This window comes from Pieris rapae, chromosome 24, assembly GCF_905147795.1.
Source record: "Pieris rapae chromosome 24, ilPieRapa1.1, whole genome shotgun sequence".
Taxonomy (NCBI): Eukaryota; Metazoa; Arthropoda; class Insecta; order Lepidoptera; family Pieridae; genus Pieris; species Pieris rapae.
This window is the reverse complement of record NC_059532.1, coordinates 1,737,146-1,752,352: the sequence shown is the minus strand read 5'-3', so window position 1 is coordinate 1,752,352 and position 15,207 is coordinate 1,737,146. Positions and strand designations below refer to the sequence as shown.

General features: G+C 34.6%; 1 protein-coding gene across 6 annotated transcripts in view; it reads right to left on the bottom strand.

Annotated features, from left to right (window-relative positions):
- Positions 1-1,364: 1,364 nt before the first annotated feature.
- The window catches only part of LOC110999819 (protein mahjong), a 37,071-nt gene continuing 23,228 nt past the window's right edge, over positions 1,365-15,207 (bottom strand). For all 6 annotated transcript variants that reach the window (XM_045633613.1, XM_045633612.1, XM_045633615.1 and 3 more), the window contains 12 exons: positions 14,751-14,951; positions 12,586-12,802; positions 10,112-10,234; positions 8,485-8,576; positions 7,336-7,532; positions 6,500-6,597; positions 5,713-5,790; positions 5,064-5,184; positions 3,686-3,843; positions 3,249-3,330; positions 2,567-2,691; positions 1,365-1,470 (listed from right to left, as the gene is read on the bottom strand). In XM_045633613.1, the coding sequence (XP_045489569.1) occupies positions 1,396-1,470; positions 2,567-2,691; positions 3,249-3,330; positions 3,686-3,843; positions 5,064-5,184; positions 5,713-5,790; positions 6,500-6,597; positions 7,336-7,532; positions 8,485-8,576; positions 10,112-10,234; positions 12,586-12,802; positions 14,751-14,951 (1,567 nt within the window). In that variant the 3' untranslated portion in view covers positions 1,365-1,395. The remainder of the gene's footprint in view (positions 1,471-2,566; positions 2,692-3,248; positions 3,331-3,685; positions 3,844-5,063; positions 5,185-5,712; positions 5,791-6,499; positions 6,598-7,335; positions 7,533-8,484; positions 8,577-10,111; positions 10,235-12,585; positions 12,803-14,750; positions 14,952-15,207) is intronic.

Sequence of the window (15,207 nt, the reverse complement as noted above, 5' to 3'; positions counted from 1 at the left end):
GTTATATTATAAAGATAACTCGTCGTTTTGCCATGTATATCATTTATTATTGTGCCACACTCGACATAGATAGGTATAGTGTGACGCGGACTTTTTTGTAGATATTTATAAGATCTGCAATTACTTAGAACATTTTATGGTTCTATCTTTAATAGTTCAGGGTACGCAAAATAACTAACTTTTTTGGTTGGTTTTTACACCTTGTGTCCGAAAAACCCGAACGATATCTTACGGAACCCTATTTTTGTTCAAAACTAAATATAGCCTATATTACTCGTGGATAATGTAGCTTTCGAATGGTGAAAGAATTTTTAAAATCGGTCCAGTAGTTTATGAGCCTATTCATTACAATCAAACAAACAAAGTTTTCCTCTTTATAATATTAGTGTAGATATATTATAATCGTGTAGATGGTTATTTTCACCGATCAAGATTGATTGCAACTAATAAACAAAATAGTTGAAATTCCATTGTTAGTTTAAACACACAAATACGAGTAGTACTCGTATTTGTATTGTCTATGCCGTATGACCTTCTTCCCCCTATAGTCCCCCGTCCTTTAAGTGTTAAATGTTTGTGTCTAGTCCATATTGCAGATTTTTATATATATAGAAAGCAATAAAATTAAAGTGTAATTTATATATTATTCATAAATAGGAAGTAGTATTGGAATTTCAACTATTTTTTTTTTGTGCATAATAATTATTTTCCGCTCAATCTCCTTCGTGCCTTCTCAGTCTACACGACACTGGCGAATTTCCTTGTACCCAGTTGGCACAAATTAAAGCCAGCTAAAAAAAATATTGGTGATGACATTTGGGTCAAAAATACCCTGAATGGCCCAGGAGGTAGAAAAAAGACAGACAGCAAATAAAGACAATTTTATTTTATTTATTACTAGTGACCCGCCCCAGCTTCGCACGGGTGCAATGCTGATGAAAAGCAGGTTTTTATTATGTATTGTTATTTCCGTCGCTGGAAAGCTCCGATAATATACGCGACATATACCATATAGACATATACTATCACGGACTTTTCTGTATACCTTTTCAATGTGTACAATACTTAGTACATTATTTTGATAAAACTCGTAGGGTTCAGCCTGCGTTTGCAATGTAAGCGGAAAAAATGTAATTATTTACGCCATCACATTAGAAACCTCAAAAATAACAGTACTTCTCCACTATTTAATGGATGTTATAATACATATAAACCTTCCTCTTGAATTACTCTATCTATTAAAAAAAAACGCATCAAAATCCGTTGCGTAGTTTCAAAGATTTAAGCATACAAAGGGACATAGGGACAGAGAAAGCGACTTTGTTATATACTTTGTAGTGATTAGTAGTTGAAATAAAAGTCGATTAAAACATTATAAAACTTTATTGCTTTAAATCAGTCGAAGTCAAACTCAACGATATCGCCAAGTTCAATATCGCCATCGCTATCGCTACTGTGTTGCTCCGCTGCCTGAAAGATGTTAATTCATATTATTCATCCAGCCCCGGTACTCATATTACGTCTACACCCAATACCCTATCTAAATCCATTTTTGACCATCTGAGATAGACATCTCAATCCAAATATTGATAAAAGTGTGCCAATAACCAATCGACGGATTATAATAACCATCTGTAGATACAAGCTATCCATGGTAGGTCGTATCGGTGTATGTGGATAGACCTTTGTATGAAAATTACAGTTCAACTGTGCCAATATCCTATCTTAAGATTTTAATTTACACCAGTTTTTAAACTAATTAAAAAACTATTTAATTATAAACATAGACATATAATAGCATATATTTTAATATTATTTGTACAGTTTTATTTACTTTATATTGATTATCAAGATCAGAGATATTGCAAGATATTGCATTCTATCCGTCGCCAAAAATGGATTGTCTTCGTAGGGATTGGTTATAGGGATGTAGATATTAGATCGATCAACAGTCATGGTCTGAATTCAGATTGTTTTCAATCTGAGATTGTGAATTAATTATTGGATTCTATCGTTAGCCAGCCCCGGTACTTCTTTAAAATTCTATATTACAATTAATTTCATAAATTTTAAGAATCCACCAAAACGCAAGATGGCGTCTCCAAATCTATGACGTAACATGCTTGTAAACACCTAAACAAATGCAGTTTTGTGTGCTATCACTAAGTGACTGTTAAATTTAAATTGTGATTCCTGTGTTAAATTAATAGTAAATACTTTAGGCCAGAGACACTAATTTATTTCAATAAAATTTATTCACTTAATTCAAATGACTACAAAACATCATTTATTTAGGTGTTTACAAGCATGTTACGTCATAGATTTGGAGACGCCATCTTGCTTGTTGACCCCATCATGAACAGTCTTGGGATACTTTATAGAACTTGGAACAATCAGACAGGTGGTTTATATGAGGTTTATATTCCGCCCATGGGCACCCAAAGCAAAAAGACTCCAATTTAAGTATTGGTCCACTCTTGCTGACTCTTCTCCTCTCTTCTACCAGCGATTTAAGAATTATGTTTTTTTGTAAATTTTGTTTGTGGCAAGACATTTAAGTACTGACCCGTCTTCGCGTCCTGACTCTTCTCCTCTCTCTTCTATCGGGCTCGTTGTCTCCCCTCGAAGACTCCCCGGAGCTCTCTTCTTCAGCCAAACCCATCACGGCGTTGCGTAGCAGGCTCGACGCTACTATAATATATAATGCAATGCAATATTTAGGTCTTGGCCTCAGATTTCTGAACCTGTTTCATGATAATTTTTAAATCTAATAGGCAAGTAGGTGATCAGCCACCAGTGCCTGACACACGTCAATTTTTTGGGTCTAAGACATGTCGGTTTCCTCACGATGTTTTCCACATGTGCACATAGAAAGAACGTCTATTGGTGCAACCGGGGATTGAACCTACGACCTGAGGTATGAGAGTCACACGTTGGAGCCACTTGGCCAACACTGCTCAAACACCCTTGGTATACCTTATTACCTATAAAGAATATATATATATATATATATATATATTCACTTGGATTTAACTCCCCAACATCACCACTACTCTTTCTTCTCTTTTTCTATTAGATTGAAGAACACACACTCATACACTTTTCAAAAGCAATCAATCTAAATTACACAACATTTATCAGACATTGTAAATACTAAATACTCTTTTTATTACACATTTAACACATTTTGACAGAAAGAGATAAATTTGGGTTGTGATAAGTATTTTTTAATTGTTCTTAATACTCACAATCATCATCATTCTCGGAGCCTGAGTCTGACCCATCATCATTTTCAGAGCGACCCGTCATATCCTCCTCTTCGTCTTCCTCCTATAATTATAAAACGTTTATCAATTTACTAGCCTCTGCTCTGTGTGTGTGAATAGTTAGAAACTACTATCCACGGTTGTGTGTGTGTGTGAATAATAGGAAAAGTAATAGTAAGAAAAACTAATATTCACGTTATGTTTAAATAGTAAGAAATATACTATCCATGTTGTGTGTGAATAATAAGAAACCTACTAACCACTGTTTTGTGTGCGTGTGTGTGATAATAAGAAAACCTACTATCCACTGTTGTGTGCGTATGTGTGTGATAATAAGAAAACCTACTATCCACTGTTTTATGTGTGTGAATAATAAGAACCAAGCCAGTGGGAGACGCCACCAATTTCCAATTACTCACCACATCGTCCTCATGGTCCCGCTTTCGTCCAACGTCGTAAATCTTGACGCAGGACTCCTGGACCTGCTCAAAATCACCAAGATTCTCCACCACAGAGATCTGCGTGCCGTAGGGCGACACGCTGAGGCCGTAGATGTTCCGTTTCACGTCTATGGTGGCTGTGAATACAGGATTTTTATTTGAATATGCATTAATAACATAGTCCCAGCCACGGTTGATTCGAAGAGACTCCAAGTGTTATTAATAACAAGTCCCTGGATGGCCGAGCTTTGCTCGGTATTTTTATTTTTTTTTAAATTGTGTTTTTGGAAATGATATATATGTACGAAATACATACTAATAAAATGATGAAATATGAACAATATGGATTATATATGCTGGAATAGCTTTAGTGTTGTTGTGTCGTTAAAGCAATTTTAAAAAAAAGTATTATTATTCGCCGATAGGTAGATGTCAGGAAGATACATTTTTCAGTTTAAATTGGGACTACTCAAACACCACCTTTTTGTTCTTTTCTATCATTTATTCCTAGCTAGATCGATTTATCGCCCCCGAAACCCCCCGTATACTAAATTTCATGAAAATCGTTGGAGCCGATTCCGAGATTCTAATTATATATATATATATATATATAAGAATTGCTCGTTTAAAGATATAAGATAATATATGATAACGATAACAATTATAGTAATAATTCTATTATATTTAACCAAATTTTGTGATAGTAAAATTTTTATTTGAAAATGTAATAATAATATTATAGTCATTAGTAATCGACTTGGCGCCTTTGGAATGTGCTTCCCCTCCCACCGCACCCCACCCCTCGCCTTTGACAGTACGATCAGCAAATTAATAACGACACCCACCCGTCCTTTGTTTTTTAATGTTACTATTGTTGTTTTTATTGTTATATATAATAATAATAATAATTATTATTATTTATTTTTCTCCCTTAAACATTAACAATAATAATAAATAATACAGTGACGGTATTGGGAGACTGGTTTCCAAACTAGGTAAGAACCTGTAATATGGATAACCAGGCTTCCATTCCATAGCATATACATAACAAAAAGGAAGTTTGTAAGGGATTGTGTATGTGAGTGTGTGTGATAGTGGGGAAGGGTACGCATGCGTGTGTTAGTGAGTGTGTGTGTATTTGTGTGTGATAGTGGGAAAGGGTACGCATGCGTGTGTTAGTGAGTGTTAAAGGGTGTGTGTGGACATGACTAAGAACATATTATGTGAAAATTATTTTATTATAAACGTTGATATTATAAATAATCATTAGATACCTACTATTGCGAGTGTTGATTACTTGACTTTTATGCAGTCAGTACATCACTATGACGTCATTACACGCAGGTGTAGTACATACCTATACTGGTGTAGTCATGAGCGGATAAAGTTTTGAAACTAGTATCGAACTGACTCCTCTCTTCGGGATCCTGGTCTGAGCAGACGGCGTACAGCACTGAGCGTCCAGGGTTAAATATAACCTACGAAATTAATTCTTTTAAGACGGAGGAATAAAAATCTGTAGACAGTCACAAATGTTTGACACTTGACAACCACAAATGTCTGACACTTGACAACCACATACGTCTGACAATTGAGTATCCCTTGTTAAACTTGATTAACAAAAAACAGTAGCCCTACAATCTAGATTGACATATCTGTTTCATTATATGTCAATCTAACAGGCAAATAATCAGCCACTTGTGTCTGACACGCTGTCGACTTAGGGTCTGATGGCGGTTTCCTCACGATGTTTTCCTTCGTACAAGCGAATGTTAAACGCGAGAATAAACAGTCCATTGGTGCAGTCGGGTATTGAACCTACGACCTCAGGAATGAGTCGCAGGAAAATAGCCCAACAGATTAAAAAAAAAATTCGACGTGTAAATTTTTCAAGAAGGAAATATTGAGACTATTTTATTAAATAAACTTGCTAAGTATAAAGAAATAGCTTTTAAAATGAGTCAAGGTCCATAAAGGCCGGCGACGCACTCGCAACCCATACGTACCTCCGACTTATCCAACGACGGCACCGTCCGTAATAGGTGAAATACTCTCAGATCCCACACTTCTGTATTTGATATGACCTGCAAAAATATTAATATTATCAGAAGACCTGAACACCAAGAATTCTCATTACACTATTGTAACACACACACACACACACTTTTACAATAAAAGTGTAAGTAAAATATTGAATAATAATGAACTAAACTTAAAAATGTATTCCCAACGGCAAAACAAACGCAACGCGAAAAGGGGGGGGGGTTTTGTCTTTGAGTTTCTTATTTGGTGATGACGTCAACACACATACAGTAATTATATACTTTTTTACAGATTGTCTATGCTTGAAAACGAAATGCATTTTCGAGGATTCCTATAAAAAAAGCTGTGTGTGTGTGTGTGTGTGAGAGAGAGAGAGAGAGAAGTGAAACTTCTTTAATGGCTTGGAATCTCTTCGAATCAACCGTGGTAGGGACAAGAAACATATGGCGCGTAACGTAAAGATGTGACGCGTAACGGGCTAATGTGATGGTCATTTTTTCAACACCGATGAAATTTCAATTAAAAAATTAATACGTTTATTTATTATTTTTGAGAGCGTTGCTTACTTTTGTTGACAGGGAGGGGGGGGGGGGGGGGGGGGGAAATAAATTGCAGTCAATCAGCTTATGTAATACTTGAAAGACTTCAGACAGACGCGCCCAGAAAACATTTAAAAAAAAAATCCTGATATAATCACTATCTAACAAACATATATATATATATATTATATATATGATAATTTTGTATTACCTCAAGTCCATTTGGATGAAACACTCCACTATGCGTTTGATTTAATTTATCAAATTTATGAATTTCTTTGCCCGAGTTCACATCCCATAGTACACCATCTGGAAAAACACATACATTCCACAATTACAATTTCATTGTAAAAAGCCGGCAACACACTCGCGAGCATTTGATAGATATCACTTTGATTCTTTTTTAACGAGGCAAACGATCACGAGGCATCTGATATTAAGTGATACCGGCGCCCATGGACACATTATCAGAAGACTCGCAAGTGCGTTGTCGGCTTTTTAAGAATTGCTTCGCTCTTTTTTTCAAGCAAACGGGCAGGAGGCATCTAATGTTAAGTGATACCGCCGCCCATGGACACACATTTCCAGAAGGCTCGCAAGTGCGTTGCCGGCCTTTTAAAAATTTACACGCTCTTTTCCAATTCGACTTAAGTTCCTTCAACCTTAAGTCGAATTGGTTCTTTAAAAAAAACTATATCGGAGACTCTTCAATATCTTAAACGTAAACTTTGTTATACGTTAAATCAACGGGCGCACCCGTAGTTGAGCCTACAGTAAACTAGTTAAATCAGAGAGTTAATTGAATCTCTAGATAGTTAATTAAAGATCGATATTCAATCAAGTCGCTAGCATTTTCATTTAAAGCAACGTTTTCTTCGACTTGATTGAATATCGATATTTAATTAACTATCTAGAGATTCAATTAAACCACTTTACTGTACCAGACATATATGTATAATTAAAAAATCATCTAAAACTACTAAACCGATTTTCATTGAACTTTTCCCAAGTTGGACACTTATATTTTATTTGAAATCCGATACTCACCAGATAACACCAACTCGTCCGTTGGATTGAAGGTGGCCCTGTTCTTCCCGTACTGATTGCTGATGGACGGCTTCAGGGTCATCAGCTCTCTGCCGGTTAACGTGTCGTAGATGGTAGCCGTCTCGCCCTTGGTGCCGATGATACGGTCATCCGTCATTTTTGAGAACTCCACGTACTCCTCATTGTCCAGAGAAAAACTGGAGAAAAGAGAAAGAGTAGTTTTTAGTAGGCAGTTTTTGGACCACCACTTTCTGGAACCAGATGCCGAAGTATTTTCGAACCGATTCGACTTGGGGTCCTTCAAGAAAAGAGCGTACCGATTCTCAAAAGGCCGGCAACGCACTCGCGAGCCCTCTGGCATTGAGAGTGTCTATGGCGGTATCACTTAACATCAGGTGAGCCTCCTGTTCTATATAAAAAAAAACAGAGACATTACGACTGTATTTAGGGGGGTGCGTTGCCGGCTTTTAGCTATCTTTATTAATAGGTAGTTCGCTTAAACAAAAATCCTAGAGGAACATGAAAGACTCATCAAAAATAGTTTTTATGTTAGAATAAAAATTAGAATAAAAAAATAGATTTTATTTTGGAACCTAAGCTAATCGGGGTATCACTTATTCCACGTCATTAAATTTGAGCCTGTTGCTGCATCTGGCATCCCTGCTCATGGGCAAAGAAGACAGAGGGTGTTGGCCGAGAGAAAAAGCCGTAAAAAAACTCGATATCCGCCATTCCCTATCCTCGTCTGACAAATGATGTTATGCGTTATCTCTCTTTCACTCTACCTTAAATATTTATCATCTTTAACTGCAGGTAACCCTTATTTATATAGAGATAGATAATAGAAAAAAATTGCTGCAATTTGATATATAATTAAAAAATGTAAATGTATCAAAATCATGCCTGTTTACGGCACCTGTGATTTTTTTAAATCTGTATGTAAATTGCCGTTATATACACGATATTTTATTTATATAATAAGGATACAAAATATTTTCCCAAAAAACAAATTCAAAATAATTTCACTAAAAATACTAGCAGCTAAATTTTGATAGGCAACTTGGTACGATAAATATATAATATAAATAGATTAAATATTAAAAAATAAGCTAATTGTATCTTTAAAGACGAATAAAAAAATTTATATACCAATGTTCAAATTCCTTCATATTCCAAAGAGCCGAATGCGTCCGCCATGATGTGGATGATGAAGCCAGGAGTAGCAGACCGTCTCTGCTTGACTGAAATTTAAATATATCCTATATCTTTAAACGAGCAATTCTTGTATATATAGCATATATATATATATATAATTGGAATCTCGGGATCGGCTCCAACGATTTTCATGAAATTTAGTATACGGGGGGTTTCGGGGGCGATAAATCGATCTAGCTAGGAATAAATGATAGACAATAACAAAAAGGTGGTGTTTGAGTAGTCCCAATTTAAACTGAAAAATGAATCTTCCTGACATCTATCGGCGAATAATAATACTATTTTTTTTAAATTGCTTTAACGACACAACACTAAAGCTATTCCAGCATATATAATCTATACTGTTCATATTTCATCATTTTATTAGTATGTTACTTACTTAAATATAACTTCCAAAAAACACAATTTATAAAAAAATAAAAATACCGAGCAAAGCTCGGCCATCCAGGTACTATACATATTATATATAATTTATATAAAGATCAATAATATCAAAGGGGGTTTTTCATGGGATACCGCCTGACTAAAAGTGCGTGCGTACAAAGTACATGTCAGAAATGAAACCTTTTTTGTAAATTAATTATTACTATTAAAAGCCCCAATAGATGATCATGTATATGATCCCTCCATGTATTTGTATATCTATACACAATGTTTACACACTGTATTTGTGCTAATAATATATGACGTCATGCGGCAGAATTTCCATCTAAAGTTCTAATATGTAACTAAACGAATACATTAGAATAGCGGGTATTTTTTCTCGATATCCCCTTCTCGCTCTCTCTCAATCAGTCTCAATCGCTCTCTCCCTTTTCTTCGACAAAAACGCTGCACATCTTCGTGACGTTTCATCCGTAATTTTACAATCGCTTAAGGGTTAAATTAATAAAGAAGTTTCACATCAAATATAACTTTGAATCAGCACTATAACCCTGTTAGGCCTAGGCCTCAGATTTCTGTATCTGCTTCATGATATGTCAATCTAATCGAAGTTGGTGAACAGCCTTATGCGCCTGATACAAGGCATCGATATTGTGTATAAAAAGCGAGGCGATTTAAAAAGAGATTCTAGCTGTATTGATCTTCTGTCTCTTTCCATCACAGCATAAACACAATTCGACAGACAGAGACAAAACATGACTACCTGATAAGGTAGTTAATTTAGCTCGAACACGTTTAAATCTATTTTTATTTTAATTATTAAAAATGTATAACTATATTTGTGATGTTTCATTTAATATGTGCAATTTGGAAATATTTTTATTCAATTTTTATATTTTGGATTAAAATAGAAATACGCCAAAATTATTTTTTCCATTTAAAATAACAAATTGTAAATGTTTCTTAAAACACATAAGCCTGCAACACATTTGATCTTCATCATATTTAAAGACAAATTTCTCTCTTAAGAAAAAATGTAAAAAAAAGTTTTCTTTTGTTTTTCTAGTATTTACTTGGATGATCAGAGTACCCTGATGTAGATGGACCCCCCCCCCCCCCCCACTTCGAAAAACAATGGAACACGTTGAATATATAACTTTACATATCTATATAATACCTGTATATGATATATTATGTACGAGTCGTGAACTCGATAGGAATGCTCCTCGATGCCGCTGAACAAGTTAAACACTCGGATGTCCCCGGAAGATGTCGCCGCCAGCAACTGTTGCTGTGTTGGCTGGAAAAGAAACCGCTCAATTAGGGATTGCAATCCGGAAAAACGGATCCGGTAATCCGGCGGATCCGGCATCATTTAATGGTTACCGGATCCGGTACCAATACACCGGATCTAGCTGCCTAATCTAGCCGGTGCTAGCAGTTTGTGAGAAAATAATATAGCTAATAAATATTTAACGTAAGTTGACTAAACTAAAGAGTTCTAAACTCATTATTGTGATAATTTTTGCCATTCATTCGTTCGACAGATTCATCAAATCATGATGGTATCTGTCATAATCATAAATACCTATAAGACTTGTTTGTTACTTAGCATTCTCAAATACTTTAATAATGATTTTGATCTCATTTCAGTTAATTACGTAAGGTTAATTGTATCTATTAGATATTATAGTTACTTGATAATTAATATTGTTACTTATAAATTGATCTATCTGTGAAAATGAAAACATTGGTTAAGAAATAAAGTCGATTTTATATATTTGTGATTTAATTTTAATTAACAGGTAGTTAATAAAAATTATATTAGTCACTGCATATAAGTGCAGTGACACTTGATTAACTCACTTTTTTTGTACTAAAAAGCGAAAATCATCATATATATAAATATAATAATCAAATCTTGATTTAATCAATCCGGTCGGATCCGGTCGGATCCGGCCGGATTGACGGGAATCCGGTCGTATCCGGCCGGACTGAAAATGACGCCGGATTGCAATCACTACGCTCAATACATCATCACAGTCTGAATGGTGCAACTCCAAGAATTGGTTTTCCTGTGGGATATGTGCGATGGCCCAGGCTATTTGTGATACCAGAATCTATTGCACAGATCTCCGTCTACTAAATGTCCCCGACTATATCGACATATAGATCGAGTGAATTACACACCTATATTTACTATTTATTTATTTATTATTTATTAACACTTAGTTGCATTACATAAAAGGTAAAAAAATATATTAAACATAATTTAATGAAAAGCAACTGGCGGCCTTATCGCTTTAGAGGGATTTCTTCCAGACAACCACTGTGAGTATATTACATAAGGTAGGCAAGAAGTGCAAAAATACATATTACAAATTATAAAAATAGGAAAAAACATACTTGACAGAAACAAAAAAAAAAACAAAAAAACTAACTGATAAAAAAAACAAAAAGTATATTGTGTATATTATGTGTTTTATATTATTTTTTTCGTAATCCTACAGCTAACATAAATTATATATAATTACAAAAAAACACACTGAAAATATAGCCAAAGATGGAATACATGATACATTTTACTACAAAAAGATTTAAAAAAGGGAACAAACAAACAAAAAATATTCAATACATTTAACTAATTGTGATTTAATTTATTTAACTAAACTTAATTTGGTTGTGTTGTGTGATGGTGTAAAAGTGTGGGTATGTGATGGTGTGTGATTATATATGTACTTTATTATATTTTATTTAATATTTCTCGCCATTGTATCGGCATAGTCTGTATATAATGTATGTATTTCTGTAATCGATTGTCAAGAGCTAGGGGATCGGATAGAAAATGTTACGTACCTACGTACGTAGCATTCTCTGGCATTAATAGTGTCCATGGGCGTTTGCCTTGTTCTATAAAAATAGCTGTAAAAAAGGTATTTCAATTCCAAAGAGGAGTTATTTGATGTCACTATATAAAAATAACTATACTAAAACTTTTAATTTGATTCCTGATTTGACAATTTCCGTGTTGCAACATTATGAAAAGTACTGAATAGTGACGTTGCGAAATTATTTACGGAAATGGAATATTTCCGGATCGATTCCACTGGTTTATAGTAGTATATCTAAACAACTACTACTTTAATAAAAACTAAGTATATCAGGAAATTAAATACTTCTGAATGGATATTTAGTTATGACGATTAATTTTATTAAATTCATTACTTTTTCAGTAATAAAAAACAAAAATATAAACTTTTTATAAAATAAAGCAGCGATTACCAATTAATAAATAATTATTACGAATAATTATGTATTTATTTAAATAAAAATCAATAATTCAGTCTTTAATTACTTATTATTATTACTTATTCAGTCTTTACACTATTGTATGTGGTATCATTATTTTACAAAATGACAGTAATGTCAAATGCGGAATCGAATTAAAAGTCGTGATATAGAAAAACCTAAAGAGAAGAGTACACTTACATGAAAAAAGGGCACACAGATGCACCAGAATTAGATTAAAATGAAAAATTTTTTTTTTATAGAACAGGGGGCAAACGGGCAGGAGGCTCACCTGATGTTAAATGCATATAAAATATATAATGTAAAATGTATCTGAATAACGGCTATTATTATTACACTTACATGGAATATGGCGTGGGTGAAATATGCGTCGTCGTCCGATAGCCTCAGTGTACGCGATGCGGCGAAGTTCGAGTGCGCAAGCGCAGCGTGCTCGCGGCAAGATATGGACGTACCGAGTTCGCGCCTCACGAGGCGACCGCAGATGTTGAGGGGCTCTGTGTGCCGCGAACTCACAGTTGTCAGACCCCCAGGACGGGGCTCCGGACATTTGTGGGGTCTACAACGCAAAATCAAAATCAAAATTCATTTATTCAGTCCAGATGCGACCTAAGGCATGCTTGTGAATGTCAAAAACGTTTACAAAATTCGCGAAAGAGCAAAACTACGCCATCCGTTCGCAAGACTACCAGGAGGTCTTGTTCTATATAAGTTTTATCCTCCCTTTACATACAATAATTCAAAAGAAAATGTCATAAACACACGCACAATCGTTTATTGATGTGAAACATCTATAGTACGGACGCGGAGCACGAAGTGTCGTACAATGACCTTTGGGCCTACTGCCAGTGGTTGGAAACATTTTTTTTTAAAGTACGAATATTAAAAACGCTAGTTTTGATTTTTATTTAGACTAAACGGTTCGATGGATTTATAAAAAGGAAAAGTTATGATTGCGACTTAGATTTGGTAAAAAAAAAACAGAAATACTCTTAAAAAAAACATTTAATTTTAGTCAGAGGCATCTATTTCTGATGAACTATCAGATGTTTCGCCAGATACGTTACTACTTATATACTATACTATAACATACATACTACTTATAACAAAACAAACCAAAGTACATGTGAACCACCGCATGTCTTTATGGTTATGACTAAAAGGTTTACAATCTCTGAATACGGCGGTCACTGCATCTGTGTGAGCGCAACGGCAATATTATGTTTATGCGCGAGCGACAAAGACATAAGATGAGGGGTCATTCTACGAAATTCTTCGTGCTCTGACCTGGCAAATGTCGTTTTGTCATGTATATCATTTATAATAAAAAATAGGGGTTGATCGTAGAGGTTTGAAAATTTAGGGTTGTATGTATTCTATAATGCTGTTGATACAGTTGATAAAAAAATTAAAATTCTAATCTTTAATCTAAAAATTAAAAAAAAAGGGGTGGATTACCCTTAACATTTAGAGGGATGAAAAATAGATGTTGTCCGATTCTCAAACCTATTTAATATGCACACAAAATTTCATGAGAATCGGTCAAGCCGTTTCAGAGGAGTTTAACCATCGCACGAGAATTTTATATATAAGATATAAAAACCCTGTCTGTAAGTTTCTCCATCTTTAGTGGAGTTTGCGTCTTACAGTCACCTATTAGCAAGCGTATTTACGGATGGAACGTCACAAAGATGTGCAGCGTTTATTTCGAAGAAAAGAGAGAGAGAGCGATTGAGAGAGAGTGAGATAGGGAGATTGAGAAAATATGCACGCTATTGGTTGATGTATTCGTTTAGTATTATTAGAAATTTAGATGGAAATTGTGTCGCTTAACGTGTTGTTACAGTGTGAATATATATACATACATATATGTATATGTGGAGTGATCATATGCTAGTGCATGACCATCTATCTATTGGGGCTTTTCCGTTATTAATAATTAATTTACAAAGAAGTTTCACTTCTGACATGTGTCCTTTGTACGCACACACTTTTTTATTATTTAGTTTATTTCTCTGTGTGTGTCTTATGTCTATGTAATAAAAACACTTTAAATTTCGTTCTCTACAGTTTAAATGTATATTTCTTTATAGCAAAAATGGCGGAATCATAATTCCAATATGGACTGATCTCTCTAACAACTGAAAGCGTTGAAATTTAAATAAACATTTAAATTTCAACGCTAGACAAGATGGCGTCGTACCAGCTTGTGACGTAACATGCTTGTAAATACGTAATATGTAATAATGCAATTTGTAAATCGAAAACAGTCTAATACGAATTTATCCAAGACTGTATATGGAATGGACAGAATCATTATTTTTATCAGTAATTTATGTATTAAGTGCGTGAGTTTGTCCTCTTAAACGGCTGGACCGAATTTGATGAACTTTTTTGTGTGTGTGTTAGAAAATCGTTTTTTTTTCAGTTTGTCTGTGAACGATTTTTCTTTTGGATTATCATTTTTAAATGAGGTTCATGTTGACAATTAAAAAGTAAATACTCACTCAAATAAATTAAACTGCGGACAAGTGACCACCGGGTTCTTGCACAGGGCGTGCTGGTTGTAGAGATACTCCGTGATGATGGAGTGGAGTGTGATCCTAGGTGGTGACGGTGGTCGATCAGCGCCCGCGATGCTTAACTGCTTCTGAAGGGAACGCTTGTGCTCCGACGTTGGCGTCGACGGGTTCGGATTTTGAACTTTTCTGAATAATTTTAAACACGTTGCAATACCACAAAAACTACTAAACCGATTTCGATGAAATTTCACTGTCCAGTTAGATATTTATTTAAATGACTGGATGGAATTCGTGATTAATAGATTATTATTATTAATTCAAAAAACTATTTCGATATCCTACCATCAAACTACACACGTTTAACGCCCAAACCCAATAACCTATCTCAATCCAGTTTAACTATCTGAAATAGACATCTTAATCCAAATATTGATAAGTGTGC